At 38.6% G+C, this 15,918-nt stretch overlaps 4 protein-coding genes across 4 annotated transcripts; 3 read left to right on the plus strand and 1 right to left on the minus strand.

The window, feature by feature from the left end:
• Positions 1 to 206: 206 nt before the first annotated feature.
• LOC140763985 (copper-transporting ATPase HMA5-like) lies at positions 207 to 5,802 on the plus strand. Its single transcript, XM_073102386.1, has 6 exons — positions 207 to 646; positions 1,800 to 3,191; positions 3,626 to 3,880; positions 4,257 to 4,379; positions 4,609 to 5,082; positions 5,236 to 5,802. Exons 1-6 carry the CDS (start codon positions 293 to 295, stop codon positions 5,641 to 5,643), a joined length of 3,006 nt encoding a protein of 1,001 aa, XP_072958487.1. The 5' UTR covers positions 207 to 292; the 3' UTR covers positions 5,644 to 5,802.
• A 683-nt stretch (positions 5,803 to 6,485) lies between these two features.
• Positions 6,486 to 10,042, plus strand: LOC140762504 (glutathione S-transferase T1-like). Its single transcript, XM_073100353.1, has 7 exons — positions 6,486 to 6,704; positions 6,842 to 6,915; positions 7,230 to 7,290; positions 8,027 to 8,080; positions 8,182 to 8,261; positions 9,316 to 9,521; positions 9,738 to 10,042. Exons 1-7 carry the CDS (start codon positions 6,640 to 6,642, stop codon positions 9,912 to 9,914), a joined length of 717 nt encoding a protein of 238 aa, XP_072956454.1. The 5' UTR covers positions 6,486 to 6,639; the 3' UTR covers positions 9,915 to 10,042.
• A 391-nt stretch (positions 10,043 to 10,433) lies between these two features.
• On the plus strand, positions 10,434 to 13,325 carry LOC140762503 (glutathione S-transferase T1-like). The gene is made up of 7 exons (XM_073100352.1): positions 10,434 to 10,748; positions 10,870 to 10,943; positions 11,237 to 11,297; positions 11,883 to 11,936; positions 12,013 to 12,092; positions 12,494 to 12,699; positions 12,952 to 13,325. Exons 1-7 carry the CDS (start codon positions 10,684 to 10,686, stop codon positions 13,162 to 13,164), a joined length of 753 nt encoding a protein of 250 aa, XP_072956453.1. The 5' UTR covers positions 10,434 to 10,683; the 3' UTR covers positions 13,165 to 13,325.
• A 43-nt stretch (positions 13,326 to 13,368) lies between these two features.
• Positions 13,369 to 15,494, minus strand: LOC140762502 (pentatricopeptide repeat-containing protein At5g39350). Its single transcript, XM_073100351.1, has one exon. It carries the CDS (start codon positions 15,395 to 15,397, stop codon positions 13,376 to 13,378), a length of 2,022 nt encoding a protein of 673 aa, XP_072956452.1. The 5' UTR covers positions 15,398 to 15,494; the 3' UTR covers positions 13,369 to 13,375.
• Positions 15,495 to 15,918: the final 424 nt, after the last annotated feature.

The raw sequence follows: 15,918 nt of genomic DNA on the forward strand, positions 1-15,918 counted from the left end.
GTACGTTAAGCCTTCCGTTTCATCACATTTTTTTCGCATAAAAGCCAGATGCTACGGGGAATAAAAGATCTACCCCAGAATCCACCCAAACAAGACTTCCCGCTAAATCCAGTACACCTAACAACATTTCTTTGTAAGCAGTCGCTCCTACGTACTATATGTTAACTGTCATCATCTCGTTCTCGTTTCTCTTTATAAACCGCTTTCGATTCAAACGCTTCGCCGTGCTTTCGAGCCAAGCTAAAGATTAACTAGGCAACAAGGGAAGGAGAAGGGGGGGGGGAGGAGAGCAATGGCTAGCAAAGCTTTCCTCTTCTCGTGCTTTAATGGCGATCCGTGCTCCTCTTCCTCGTCGAAAACCCCTCGTCTGCTCTCCCTGAGGCCTCGGTACCCTTCCATGCCCAAGCGGCCGAAGGGCGGCTCACCGGCGGCGCAGGGCGGCGCCAGATTCGGCGACATAGAGGCTCCACCTCTGGAGGAAGAGGAGAGCACGAGGGTCGCTCTGTTCTCGGTCGTGGGAATGACGTGCACCGCGTGCGGCGGATCGGTGGAGAAGGCTATAAAGCGCCTCCCGGGGATACATGACGCGGCTGTGGACGTGCTCAATAACCGTGCTCAAGTCATCTTCTATCCCGCCTTCATCTCGGTCTGTTCCGATTCCTTGATCTCTTTGCTTATAGCTTTTTTTTTTCTTTTCTTTTTTTGTGAGTTTCTTGAATCGAACCCAACAATTTCGTGAACAGGGCTTCTTGTCTTCTTTTGTTTGGATTTCACTAGTGATTTCATAATCTTTTGTACATCTATTTTCCGCTTATTTCCTTTTTAATGGAAAATTCTGTGTTAAATGAACTGAGCAACTTGGTTCTTCTTCTAATCTTCAAATTTTTATTGAATGTTTTCCTATTATGAATTTAATGGGAAAGAGAGACCTTTCTATTTTCCATTATTTGAGTAGCCTTTGTTAATCTAAAGGCACGTCATGCAGGTTCATGTCGCTATAGTAATTAAGGCTATGAAGTCTTGCGTGTTGCTACCTTTTGATGGATCGAGTAGAACTCCATTAATTATAGTCATTTATTATGAAGTTTCTTCATGCCATGTTGAACTTGTCTAACGTTATTGCATGCAAATGCCTCAATATAGTAAAAGACTAAACAGTTGTTTACTGTAGAGATTGTAACTCATTTCTTTCGTGTTGATCTTTTCTCTCTGTCGTATCACACTCTTACCTTTTCTGTACCCCTCCCAATCTCCCTAGTCTTCTTCTGGGTATTAATGTTAAGTGAATAATCATGATCCTATCATATATTCCTGTTGTATGAATAGCAGTCATTGAAACAACAATATGTTTAGGATTGATTCAATAAGTTTCTGGCTAGAGTAGTAGAGTTTATATTTATAATCTCTCCTTGAGAGAGATGACAGAGGGTTGCTTTCATGACAGAGAGATGCCAAATCAACTTGTTGCAGTCTACACCCAAATTAATGTGTAAATCAGCTGATAAGAACTTTTTGCCAGAAATCTTTCAACTAAGAGAAATCCTAGCAGGACCGATTATCTGAATCCAAAGGACAATGGAAACTAGAGTTTTTATTGAAGAATTCAACATTTTGATCCTATTACGTTTTAATTGACTTTCTTAATGAATAGGTACTTATATTATAACAGTTATTACTCTTTCTAATAATGTCTTATATCATTTTATTTTGCTTTATCTTAGTACTTTTATTTAATACAATTATGTGTTGAAAGCTAGTCTGATTTACTCGTCTGAGGCTTTTTTTTTTTTTCCTTACAGGAGGAGGAAATCCAGGAAAGAATCGAAGATGTGGGATTTGAAGCTGCATTGATCAAAGAGGAGCCTAAGGAACGATCTATTCTAATATGCAGGTTACATGTAAAAGAAATGACCTGCACTTCTTGCACAAGTACTGTTAAGTCTGCTCTTAAAGCTGTTCCAGGCGTCCAGAAAGCTGTAGTAGCCTTGGCAACTGAAGAAGCAGAAATTCGTTATGATCCTAAAATCATCACTGCCACCAGACTTGTCGAAGTAGTCGAAGAAACTGGTTTTGAAGCTATACTTATCACAACGGGAGAAGATAGGAACAGGATAGAGTTTAAAGTTGATGGTATCTTAGATGATAAATCTATCATGATGGTCAAAAGCTCTCTTGAAGCACTTCCAGGGGTTGAGGGTACAAATATTGATCCTGTGCTTCATAAAATCACTGTATCCTACAAGCCAGATCAAACAGGTCCTCGGAATTTTATTGAAGTAATTGAATCGACGGGTTCTGAACATCTCAGAGCATCAATATATCCAGAAGCAGGAGGAAGGGAGCTTCACAGGCATAAGGAGATTAACCAGTATTTTCAGTCTTTCCTTTGGAGCTTGGTTTTCACAATTCCGGTATTTTTAACTTCCATGGTCTTTATGTACATTCCTGGGATTCGAGATGGACTTGATAAGAAGGTAGTTAATATGTTGAGTATTGGAGAGCTTCTGAGATGGATTTTATCCACTCCTGTCCAATTTATAGTTGGCCGTAGATTTTATACCGGTTCATACAAAGCCTTGCGACATGGCTCAGCTAATATGGATGTGTTGATTTCTCTCGGCACCAACACAGCATACTTCTATTCTCTTTACTCCATTTTCAGGGCAGCAACTTCTAAAGAATTTATGGGAACTGATTTTTTTGAGACTAGTTCGATGCTCATATCATTTATTCTTCTTGGTAAGTACCTTGAAATCTTAGCTAAAGGGAAAACCTCAGAGGCAATTGCGAAGCTTATGGACCTGGCACCTGAAACTGCTACGCTGTTAACATATGATAGTGAAGGCAAAGTGGTAAATGAAAGAGAAATAGACAGTCGACTGATTCAGAAGAACGATGTCATTAAAATAATGCCTGGTGCGAAAGTTGCTTCAGATGGTTTCGTTACATGGGGTCAGAGCCATGTCAATGAAAGCATGATAACTGGAGAATCACGGCTTGTTGCAAAGAGAAAAGGAGATACTGTTATCGGTGGAACAGTTAATGAAAATGGTGTGCTCTATGTGAGAGCCACACATGTTGGGTCAGAGAGTGCACTATCACAGATTGTTCGCCTAGTTGAGTCAGCACAAATGGCAAAAGCTCCCGTTCAGAAGTTTGCCGACCGTATATCAAAGTTCTTTGTCCCTTTGGTAAGGATACATTCATTACATGCTTCCTTCCCTTTTTTCGGCTTTAATTTTCGGCAAATGTCAACATTATAAATCTTTTTATTTCAAAAACTGAATGAATTACTAGGCTAAAAGGCCATTTAAGTCAGTTCCATTCTTTTTTCTGGCCTCTGACTTATAATTACTCTACTGGAATGTTGACCTGATCTATTTTCACAAACAATTGTAATGGCTCATGTGTCTTGAAATCTAGGGGATCATCAAGGAGGCTCGCATGTTCTGGGTGTCTCTCTGAAATGGACAAGTTTCAAAATCTAGATTTTAGTCTCGTCATATGACACAATGATATTAAATATGTATACTGACTGGGACAAGAGGGCGTGCTATTTCTAATAGGAAGTATGAGTAATTTGTTTACGAATATCATACTGAATTAGTGATGTTTAACTGTGCAGGTCATCGCTCTTGCAATTGCCACTTGGTTCTCATGGTTTTTAGCTGCGAAATTTAATGGTTACCCAAAATCATGGATACCATCTTCCATGGATAGCTTTCAACTTGCTCTGCAATTCGGAATATCTGTTATGGTGATAGCTTGTCCATGTGCGCTTGGCTTAGCCACTCCAACTGCTGTCATGGTTGGCACTGGAGTTGGTGCTTCTCAAGGTGTACTCATTAAGGGTGGTCAAGCATTGGAGAATGCACACAAGGTCTCATGAGAAACTCTTTCTGTGCTTAATTTTTTTGCTGAAGTGCTTACAATCCATGCTCATTCACATCAGCATCTCAAATGAAAACTATAGAATTTTGTTTTATAGCTAGCCAACTAATGCAACAACATAGCTGGCATAAAATTATGCTTGAGTAAACGATTGGTGGGAGGCATCCAACTCTGCAACTCTTTATTTGGTCACCTAGCAAACAATGAACGATAAAATTTCAAAGCAACTCGCTGTTTTATCCTTGACACAGGGCTTTGTTGCTATAATAATTTATCAGTATCAGCCAAGAAATGCATTTTATGTTCCATTTTATCTTGTCTAAAATTCTAGATTACTTACAGATGCTGAATGTAAAACTTCTCAGGTGAACTGCATTGTGTTTGACAAGACAGGGACACTTACCACTGGAAAACCTGTTGTCGTCAGTACTAGGCTTCTAAAAAATATGGTATTGCAGGACTTCTACGAGTTTGTTGCAGCTGCTGAGGTATTTACTTTTTCCAAACTTCTTATATTCAGAGTATCCAGATCTTAATACATCTAGAAATGCTTTGTTCTGTCTACTTAAACATGAGCTTCAAATTGAGTGATAACTGGTGCTTCACTTCATCCTTAGTATCCAACTATCACGAGGAAAATGCACCAAATACATTTTATCTTTTATGTAATCATTCTTTTGTCATGGATGGTAACTTATATTATTCTATCATTGACAGATGAATAGTGAACATCCTTTGGCGAAGGCCATTGTTCAATATGCTAAGAAGTTCAGAGAAGAAAAACATGCATGGCCTGAAGTGCAAGACTTCGTGTCTATTACGGGCCATGGAGTCAAAGCCACAGTTGGAAACAAAATTGTGATTGTAGGCAACAAGAGCTTGATGTTGGAATCAGGCATTGAAATAACTATTGAAGCCTCTGAAATCCTCATGGAGACAGAAGAAATGGCACAAACAGGAATAATTGTATCAATGGATCAAGAGGTTGTTGGGATAATAGCCATATCTGACCCACTAAAGCCTTGTGCTGAAGAAGTAATATCTCTTCTCAGGTCCATGAAGGTGAAGAGCATTATGGTAACAGGGGATAACTGGGGCACTGCAAATGCAATTGCTAAAGAGGTTGGTATTGACAATGTAGTTGCCGAAGCAAAACCAGAACAGAAAGCAGAGAAAGTGAAGGAACTGCAGGTAGGTATCTAAGTATCCTGTACAGTTTTCCATTACGGTAGCATGTGCTCACATTACATGACTCTGTTAATTTAACCTTTCCTTCTGTCTACCTGCTAGATTCCATACTTTTCCACATGTCCTACCATTACTAATATTCTTAATTTCTTGCAGATGTCTGGCTTGACAGTGGCAATGGTTGGTGATGGAATCAACGACTCACCAGCACTAGTTTCTGCCGATGTCGGCATGGCAATAGGTGCCGGCACCGACATTGCTATTGAAGCAGCTGATATTGTTCTTATGCGGAGCAACTTAGAGGATGTAATTACTGCTATAGATCTCTCTAGGAAAACTTTCTCCCGGATCCGGATGAATTACTTATGGGCACTAGGTTACAACATTATCGGCATACCAATCGCTGCCGGAATTCTTTATCCGTCGGCCAGATTTCGTCTGCCGCCATGGCTTGCTGGTGCTGCAATGGCAGCCTCATCAGTCAGTGTTGTTTGCTGCTCTTTGTTGTTGAGGAACTATAGAAGGCCCAAGAAGCTGGACATGCTTCAGATAAAGGGAATCTAAGTTAGCTAATTGTTGTGAAATATGTGGTTCACATTAGTTGAACTGACTTGTATATGTATATATTAAATTTGCTGCAGTGTGTTGTTTATCAAGAATCGAAATATACATGAACATGTCAACATTTCCATAATCGATGATGAGGAGTCAAAGCTGGAGAGTGATTAAATTAAGTTAACAGCTAACGTCACTATGTCAAGTTGTCATACATATCTGAGTAGCCTGAACGATTCATTTCAATTATAGAATCATCATACGTGACGATCACACAGGCCCGCAGCAGGTGGAAGTGAAAAATAAATAAATAAATAATAAAAAAGAAGGTATCAAAATTATAAAGAAAATTATTTAATATTTTAATAATTTGACTCAATAACTTTATTTGATTTAAGTAATACAACGCTGTTTAGTTTAGAGTAACCACTTGGTAATGCACATGACGTAATATATGAAGTAAAATTAAGTGAAAGCTAAGCAATTCTATATCTAAAAAAAGTTAACTCTTTGTTAAGCTCTTAAATAATAAACAAAATAATTAAAATATTATAACCATCACTTCAACGCAACTTGGAAGCGTACTAATATGACAAGAAGTCACAACTTCAAACACTTTTGGCTTATTAGCTTATGTATCTGTCCTGTATAAGGATTAGCTCCTACTCCAATCTAATATGTGATTAGACTACTAACTCTCTATCAATAATAAAAGAGTTAATAGTACTTAACTCCATAAATTATCACTATATTCACGAAGATATTATATTAATTTTTTATATCCATATAAACCCTTTAATTCAAGGGGTTTATCTGCTAAAAAGTTCTTAGTTCAGAATCTATTCGGTAAAAATAAAAATAAAATCAGTAGGTGTAAGCGGAAGCAGTGATGATTTAGGAGGTTGATAGTAATTAGCCCATAATAAGAACACGGAAGATCGAAATTGGACGTTTTATCTGTAGCCAGTGTGCGTGGGAGTGAGAGGAGAGGGGAGAGATAGGGAGATGGCGTTGAAGGTGTACGTTGATCGGATGTCGCAGCCATCCCGTGCGATCCTAATCTTTTGCAAGTAAGTAACTCGGAACCATCTAAAATTTGCTCTTGTTTCTTTCTAGCCGATTTCAACCCTCAGATTTTTAAGTTTTTGTTACAATAGGAGTTTGTTTGCGGATAATCTTAGCTTAGTCCAATTTGGTTGCGTCTCAGGGTAAACAACATAGATTTCGAGGAGGTGACGATTGTCCTCGCTAAGGGCCAGCATCGATCGCCAGAGTTTATAGGTACTTCTTCTCGATTTCGTTCTTTTATGTCCATTTAGTTTCTGTCTTCCTTATGATTGGAAGTATATTTCCAGTTTCATGTCTAAAACCTAATTAGTTGTCAGATCTTAAGGAAACAGCGGATGCCTTCTTAAGATTAATAAAATGGGAAATATGTAATATAGATCTTCCAACAAATTTCATATTTGCTGAATTTATAGTGTCTAGGGTTCTTTCAAGTATTGGTGCAACTTATAATTGAGAGAAATTGTTATTTTTCTTCTTGTTCTTTTCTTTGTAGATTTTGTTAACTAGGATTGCTTTTTTGCTCTCAGAAATAAATCCAATGGGTCAAGTTCCGGCAATTGCACATGGAAAGAATAAATTGTTCGAGAGGTAACTGATCATTCTCATCCCAGAAATTTTGCTTGGAGATTTGTTGGAATGCTTCCTCTGTTCAAACATTTAGTTTGAATGTTTATTCGCTTTATATCTTCAAATACTTGGGAATCATGAGATGTTTTTTTCTTGAATTGGTCATCAAGCATGAAGATTACACCAAAAGTAATCTTTTTGCTGCTCATGATTTGCTAAAAGCCCATTTGGCTATATGGTTACTATCAGAAAAGTAATCTTCCTGACTACGGCTACCATCAGAAACAAAAAAGAAGGGGGGAGAAAAAGTAACGGAGATAAAATGGTTATGCATAGAATAGTGTGCCACTGTGGTAGTGTGGTGGTACTCTCTTCTCATCAACAGTTTTTCTCTTACAATTTTTCATTTAAAGCAGTAGAAATTGTAAGTTATCACTTGAATTTTATGTGTCATAATTTCTTTTACTTTTCTCAGTGTTTGTTGTTCAAATTGCAAAACTATGGAATTCTATCACAAATTCAGGTCTCTTATAAGCCTGTTTTGAACTTGAATTCCTCTCTTGGTTTTTGTTTGGCTTGTACTTTACGAGGAGCATAGTTTCCAAATGATATTTTTTCTTTAATTTTAGAAACTAATTTTCTTCTTTCTTTCCGGAGAAATAAAGCCAAATTTATCTTTTTGTTAACTTGCCCTACTGTATTTCTTCTGCTAACTTCATTCTGAAATTCTAATGGCTGTTGAATATGTCTTGAACAGTCATTCCATCTTGAGGTACCTTGCTTGTGCATTCCCAGGAGTTCCAGACCACTGGTAATTCACTAGATGTCGTTGATTACAAGATATTTTCGTTGTTGGTGCTCTCTCCATGTTATTTGAATTAGTGTTCACCTTTTCTCTTTTCCTTCATGAAGGTATCCAGCTGATCTGTTTAATAGGGCTGAAATTGACTCTATCTTGGATTGGCATCATTCCAACCTGCGTCGTGGTGCAGGTGAAAAAACTTTCCTTCCTCTTATGCAGTACAGTTCGGCATCTTGTTTTTGTGATGGTGGGTTGAGTAGAGTCCCGTGCAACCATACACTTAATGGCTTCTCCTTGCTATCCAAAGTGTAACAAGCATCAAGAGGTGAAGGCTAGTACTTGAATGCAAAAAATATGCTAGAATTGGTCAGTTGGAATAGAAATTTTGTCAATTGATTGAACTTCTACAAGGAAATTGATTGCTAGCATCTCTGCCTATATTCTACTCTGTTATGTCTTTCCAGTTAAACCTCTTCTGGTTTTCACAAACAAAATACATAAGATCTTTCTGTTGTAAATTTGAGTTTCTTGTTTTATTTTCTCATTTGCGTGGGTGCTAGTGGCACTTGGGGGTTATACATGGTTAGTGCCATCTGAATACCTGATGTTGGAAGACATGATTAAGTCATCTTAATTTCAGGCATATCAGATAAACTAAGATAATTTCTGTTGGAAATTCTCTATTGGTGCTCTATCTGTAGCTTGATTGATTATGAGGTTTGCTGTTTGAATGCTCTCCTTTGCATGCTTTCCTTAAGCTCATTTATGCCATCTCTATCTGGCTTCTTGGAATACATTTTCTCTAGTTTAAATGGACATTTTATGAAGAATCATTAATATGTGGTGGATTATACTGCTTGTTGTACCTTTACGATTGCCAGTTTGTTTTGTAAACATTCTCCATATTATTTCTGCTGGTATCAAAAACATCAGGGAATTACATTCAAGGAAAAACAAAAATTGTGTATACATATTTAATTTTTCCTGCAAGTGTGATTCTAAAACTTAGATAGTTGTTTTTATGATCTTCTCATTTTCTATAGTTAGAACTTCTGCTAGACATGAATAGTAATTGAAATTCTATGGGGCGTTCTTACAATTTCAATATTATTAACTTTGCCATTTGTGTATAACATGTGACAACATGTGACAACATCCAATATCCCGCTTTTGCATATCAATGTTTCATATAAACATCTGCTAATTATTTTGCATGACCTGAGGCCTTTTCTCTTGGTATCCAGCGCCCTTTGTTCTGAACACTGCACTAGCCCCTGCATTGGGTCTTCCTTTAAACCCACAAGCAGCAAAGGAAGCTGAGAAGTTGCTCGATTCATCTCTGTCGAGAATCGAGGATCTGTGGCTTAAAGGCAACGCAAAGTTCTTACTAGGCAATTCTCGGCCATCTATTGCAGATCTCAGCCTTGTCTGCGAAATTATGCAATTGGAGGTATGTTATCCATAATTTGAAACAGTATGTTGCCAGTTAAAACTTTTCAGATCTAGATAATGCTTGATATAACTTATCGTGAAGTAGACATCTTGTATAATGTATATCAAAAAACCATGCTTATCTTAGAAGGTAGGATCTAATTATGCTGGATACTAGCAACAATAACAATAATATTGAAGCTGTGACGGTGATTGTATTTGTCTTGCTCTTCAGGTGGTGGATGAGATGGCTCATGCAAGAATTTTGCAGCCTCACCAGAAGATTCTGACTTGGATCAACAACGTCAGAAGTGCAACTAACCCTCATTTCGAGGAAATCCATGGCATTGTTTATAAAGTCAAGGCACGGCTACGTGACAACCTGGCTGCAAGCAAGGCTAATCAGGCATAACGAGATGCCGTTTACTTTAGTAAATTACCCAGGTCTTCTGTGACCAGAATCCATTGTGGTTAATTGTGTTAGTGATTTGCTTCCTGTGTAAAACAATATTTGAGTAATAAAGATGACATAGTATGGTATCTGCTGAGTCTTGGGTAAAAAAATTAGAGTAATATATCCAGCTAGAGTACATACAAACTCTTTTTCCCCTCTAATCGTGGGTAAAAATTAGAGTAGTATGTTGAACTAGACTCCAGTATTCTCAGGCTCAATCTCAAATAAGTGCCTTGCACTGTAGTCCTGATTGAATTAATAGACTGAGGTTATGAATTTGATTTCTTCTATAAAAAAAATTAGGATTATATTTAATAAATTTCCTACTAGAATGCTATGTACGCTTAATTTAAACTAATTAAAATATTGGCTTGAATCTATATATCGAATAGTGCTATAGTCACTAACCCTTGGGATATAGCTTTGCCATTAAGATCCATTATATCATAAATTGCAATCTTAGGCTCAGACTCTCCGTAAGTAATTTTGTAGGAATTCGCTACAACCTGGTCTTCAACCTGTTGATTTCTTCTTTCCTTTCCTGTTATATATAAAGATATGGCTGGCATTCGTCTGCTGTAATTTACTACGACCTAGCCTGCAAAGTATCTTGTCGGGGATCCTTGATTGTTCGCAGCTGGGTATAGGAGGACGAAAAGTAGTAGATCGCAACTGGACGTTTCAACCGGTGCCTTTGAGAGAGTAAGAGAGGAGAGAAGAGATTGAGATGGCGTTGAAGGTGTACGTTGATCGGATGTCGCAGCCATCGCGTGCGATTATAATCTTTTGCAAGTATGTACTTCGAATCCATCTAAAACTTTCTCTTGTTTCTTTCTTTTCGATTTCACCCTTCGAATTTATAGGAGTTTGACTGTGGATAATTTTAGCTTTCCCCCTTTTGGTTGGGTTTCAGGGTAAACAGCATCGATTTCGAAGAGGTGAGGATTGACATCAGTAAGGGTCAGCATCGATCGACGGAATTTAAAGGTCTCGATTTGGTTCTCTTTTTGTTCATTTAGTTTTTATTTCTGCGTCTTCCTTTTATTTGAAGAATAATAAGAGAGTTAATTACTATTCTGACGTAAAAACCCTAATTAGTTGTTGGTTCGTAATGAAAAAGTTGTTGCCTTTTTACATTTGTAAACAGGAAAAACATGTGACATGTATCTCATAACAGATCAGTATGTTTGCAAAACTTATAGCTTAAAGTGTGTCTACAGGTGCTGTAATTGAGAGGAATTGATAATGTTGTTAACTATACGTTTTCTTTTTCCTTTCAGAAATAAACCCAATGGGACAAGTTCCTGCAATTGTGGATGGAAGATATAAATTGTTTGAGAGGTAACTCATAATTGTCATACTACTGTCTGAATGAAAAGCTTTAAGTTTGAATGAAATATTATTCTCTTTACACCGATAAATACTCAGGTACCATGAGATACCTTTTCTTGAATTGGTCGTGAAGATAACAAATAAGTAACCTTATTACTGCTCAATTGGTTATCTATAAGTTCTTTTGGCCTCTTCCCAACTAAGCTCACTTCCAAAAGCAGAAAGGGGAAAAGAGAAAAGAGATATCATGGCTATGTATATAATAGGCTGTTGCTGTGGTTGTCCTCTGTTGTCACCCAACTGTTTCTGTTAGAATTTTTTCATTTAGGGTGGTAGAAATTGTTATTTCTCATGAATTCTTTCCTTCTTGGAGAGTTTGTCATCATAAATTCAGGTCACATATTTGCCTATTTTGAACATGAGCTCTTACTCTTCATTTTTGATGACTTGATCTAAAATGATAGTTTATCTTTAAATTCGAAAAGTGATTTTCCTTTATCCTGGAAAGATTCGTTGTTGACTTGTCTCTTCTACTGTATTTCTTCTTGTAACTCGTTCTGAAATTCTAACGGCTGTTGAATATGCCTTGAACAGTCATGCCATCTTGAGGTATCTTGCTTGTTCATTCCCAGGAGTTCCAGATCACTGGTAATTCACTATATGACATTGACTCTCTCCATGTTAATTAAGTTACTGCTCACATTTTCTCTTTTTCTTCATGAAGGTATCCAGCTGATCTGTTTACCAGAGCTAAAATTGACTCTATCTTGGATTGGCATCATTCCAACCTGCGCCATGGTGCAGGTGAGGAAAAATCTTCCTTCTTCTTATGAAATACCTCTGTTTTGTAAACATTATCCATATTGCTTTTTTCATGGTATAAAGAACATCAGAAGAATTGGATTCATGTAAAAACAAAAAATGGATATATCTTTTTAATTGATGTTGCAAATGTGATTCTTAATCTTAGATAGTTGTTTCTATGATCTTCTCATTTCTCTTTTTGGAACTTCTGTTAGACATGAATGGCAACTGAAATTCTAAATGCAAAACAAAAGGTAAATATGAGGCTTTTTTACAATTTCAATATTATTCATGTTGCTTTTTTCTTGGGACATGTGATGATAATTGTTGCATGTAGATCTTTTCTACAAACATCTCCTGATTGATTTAGGCTGTATCTGACACTCTAACTCGGCATCCAGCTTCCTTTGTTCTGAACAGTGTGCTAGCCCCTGTATTAGGCCGTCCTTTAAATCCACAGGCAGCAAAGGAAGCTGAGAAGGTGCTCAATTTGTCCTTGTCGAAAATTGAAAATATATGGCTTAAAGGGAATGCAAAGTTCTTACTCGGCAATTCTCAGCCATCTATTGCTGATCTCAGCCTTGTCTGCGAGATTATGCAATTAGAGGTATGTGATCCAAACACTAAGTTGCCAATTAAACCTTCCAGATCTTGATATTGCTTGCCGCGGGTAATAAGACAATATAACTTCTCATCAAGTAGACATCTTGTATAATGTATACCAAGAAACATACTTATCTTGGAAGATAGGATCTAATTATGCTAAGATACAAGTGATTTTTTTTTAAAAAAAAAAATTAGAGAGAGAAAACAGTAATATTGAAGCTGTTACACTGATTGTTTTCGGTTTGTTCTTCAGGTGGTGGATGAGAAAGATCGTGCGAGAATTTTGCTGCCTCACAAGAAGATTCTGACTTGGATTGATAACGTCAAGAGAGCAACCAGTCCTCAGTTTGAGGAAGTCCATGGTATTCTTTATAAAGCCAAGGCACGGCTACGTGGGAACCTGGCCTCAATTGCTAATAATGACATTAACCTCAGCTTGAAAGCTAAGACACTATCAAAGCTATGACAAGGCCAATCAGGCAGCAATGAGATGTAGAGGGGTAGACTCTTTACTTGCGTAAATTAGCCAGGTCTTCTATGGCCAGAAGCCATCATGGATGTATTAATAATTTGCATTCGGTGTAAAACAATATTTGAGTTATACGTTGACATGGTAGGGTAAACTAATACACAGTTGTAATCAAATTTCATTCTAATTTTCCAGCTTGTTCTCCATGTCAAACACTCCTAGCCTCAACTAGACTACATCCTGGCTCTTTGTTTAGTCCTCTTTTAATCATTATTCTCCTCACATCCTTAACATCTTCCCACCTCCCAACTGCAGCATAAATGTTCCCCAAGAGTACATAATTCCCAGTATTCTCTGGCTCAATCTCAAAAAGATGCCTCGCAGCCAGCTCCCCAAACTCTACATTCTCATGAAGCACACAAGCACCAAGTAGAGCACCCCATACTGCATGGTTGGGTTCAAATGGCATCTCTCTGATAAGCCCAAATGCTTCCTTGAGCCTACCGGCACGGCCAAGAAGATCAACCAGACATGCATAGTGCTCAACGTTTGGTCTCAAGCAGTGCACATTTAGCATTCTTTTGAACAACTGCAGGCCCTCATCAACCAAACCTGCATGGCTGCAAGAATACAGCAAGGAAGTGAAGGTGACCTCATTTGGTTCCACACCAGATTCCACCATTCTCTCGAAGAGCAAGAGAGCCACCCTCGCATGGCCATGCATTCCATAACCGGAGATAATTGCACTCCAAGAAACAAAGTCCTTTACAGGTAGCCCATGGAAGAGTACCCATGCGGTGTCTAAGTTGCCAGCCTTGGCATACACGTCAATTAAGCCTGTTGTCACCTCCATACTTCTAAGAAAGCCCATTCTATATAAGTAACTATGAACATTCTTCACAAGTCGCAGATCCGCAGCCTCTGCATAGGCTGGAAGGAGGCTTGATATTGTAGCCAAATCTGGTGGCACTGCTTCTGCCTGCATTAGTTTGAATTGCTCTATCGCACACTCTGCCTGCTCATTTCGTGCATACCCTGAGATGATTGCATTCCATGTTGCAGTTCTTTTTGAGCCCTTCTCAAACACCATTGAGCTCAACTTCGTGCTACCACATTTGGCATACATGTCAATGAGGGCAGTCTCCACAATTATATCTGATTCAAGCCGAAGCCTGATGCATGATCCATGAAGACTTTTGCCCTGATCTATGGAGAGCAAGGAAGCGCAAGCTGAGAGCAGAGACGCCATTGTCACTGCATTGGGTCTAATACCCAGTAGCATCATATGGTGAGAAAGATTCAATGCTTGGCTCCCCTGTCCATGGTAGACATACCCACCAATCATTGCAGTCCATGAGACTACATCTCTCTCACACATTGCGTTATCAAAGATTCTTCTCGCCTCTCCCAAGCTCCCACATTTGGAGTACATATCGATCAAAGAGTTCTGCACAGGAACGTAACCACCCAAATCAAACTCATCGACCAATTTATGTACCAACTGCCCCCTCCACAAGTCCTTCAAATGAGCACAGACCGGCAACACTGAGACAACAGTGGCATGATCAATTTCCACACTGGTATCCACCATCTGATCAAAAACCTGCAATGCCTCCTCCGCACACCCATTCTGGAAGTACCCAGCAATCATGGTGTTCCATGAGACGACACTCCGGTTATCCATTTCATCGAACACCTTCATTGCGGCCTTCTTGTCCCCACAATTCATATACATAGCCATCAGAGAATTCTGCGCGTACTCATCCGAACAGAACCCAGAAGCCAATGCCTTGCAATGGATCACAATACCCAACTTATAATTCTCGAGATCACCGCAAGCCTTGAGAGCAAATGGGTAGGTGAAGTTATCGGGACGGAAGCCGGAGGCGATCATGTCGGCAAACAGGCCGAGGGCGTCGCGGTGGAGGCCACATTGGACGTGGCCACGGATGAGGGTGTTATAAAGGAAGGTGCTTCTTGTAGGAATTCGGTCGAACAGGCTGCGGGCGTCGGAAGTGCGGCCAAGGAGTGCGTACATGGAAGCGAGCTTGGAGTGAAGGAGACTGGAAGAGAGGAGGAGGCCGGAGGAGATGAGGAGAGCGTGGAGTTGCTTTCCCTGGAGGCGGCATTTGGATTGGGTGATGGATTTGAGGAGGGAGATGCATCGTTGAGGGGAGAGACAGTGTGGGAGTGGCGAGTGTTTTGAGATGGACAAGGCTGGCCCATTCATTCATGTGTTGTTTTGTTAGGAAGAAAGGGAGAAAACTACACTTAATTGTGATGCCGTTGGAAGTGCCACGTATAAATTATACAGCACTTAAACTCGACTTGTAACTATATATTACTCAATATTTAATTAGGACATGAAAAGATGTATTATCCTATAATAATATAATTTAATATAAAGATAAAATTAGATCCCGGTGATATGTCCCTAGGGATTCTTTATCCATACAAAAAAAATACCAAGTTAAATCTACAGAAAAAGGTAAACTATAATTTACCGAGAATAAAATTGTACGACTAAGTATCTACTAGGATTAATGCCCAAATAATCAAATGGGCTCATGTTTTATATTGTAGTAAGTACTTAAATAGGTTCAAATCACAGCGATATTATTCTAAACCATAAAATACTGGGTACATAGACGACGATAGCCTATCTAATCCAGTACCTTTTGAGATAATAGATTCCTCCCATGAAAAGGTGATCGATCTATATGGAAAAAAGTTTTGGATTGGATTCCTGTT

This window comes from Typha angustifolia, chromosome 7 (genome assembly GCF_048772165.1).
Source record: "Typha angustifolia cultivar Huaian chromosome 7, ASM4877216v1, whole genome shotgun sequence".
Taxonomy (NCBI): Eukaryota; Viridiplantae; Streptophyta; class Magnoliopsida; order Poales; family Typhaceae; genus Typha; species Typha angustifolia.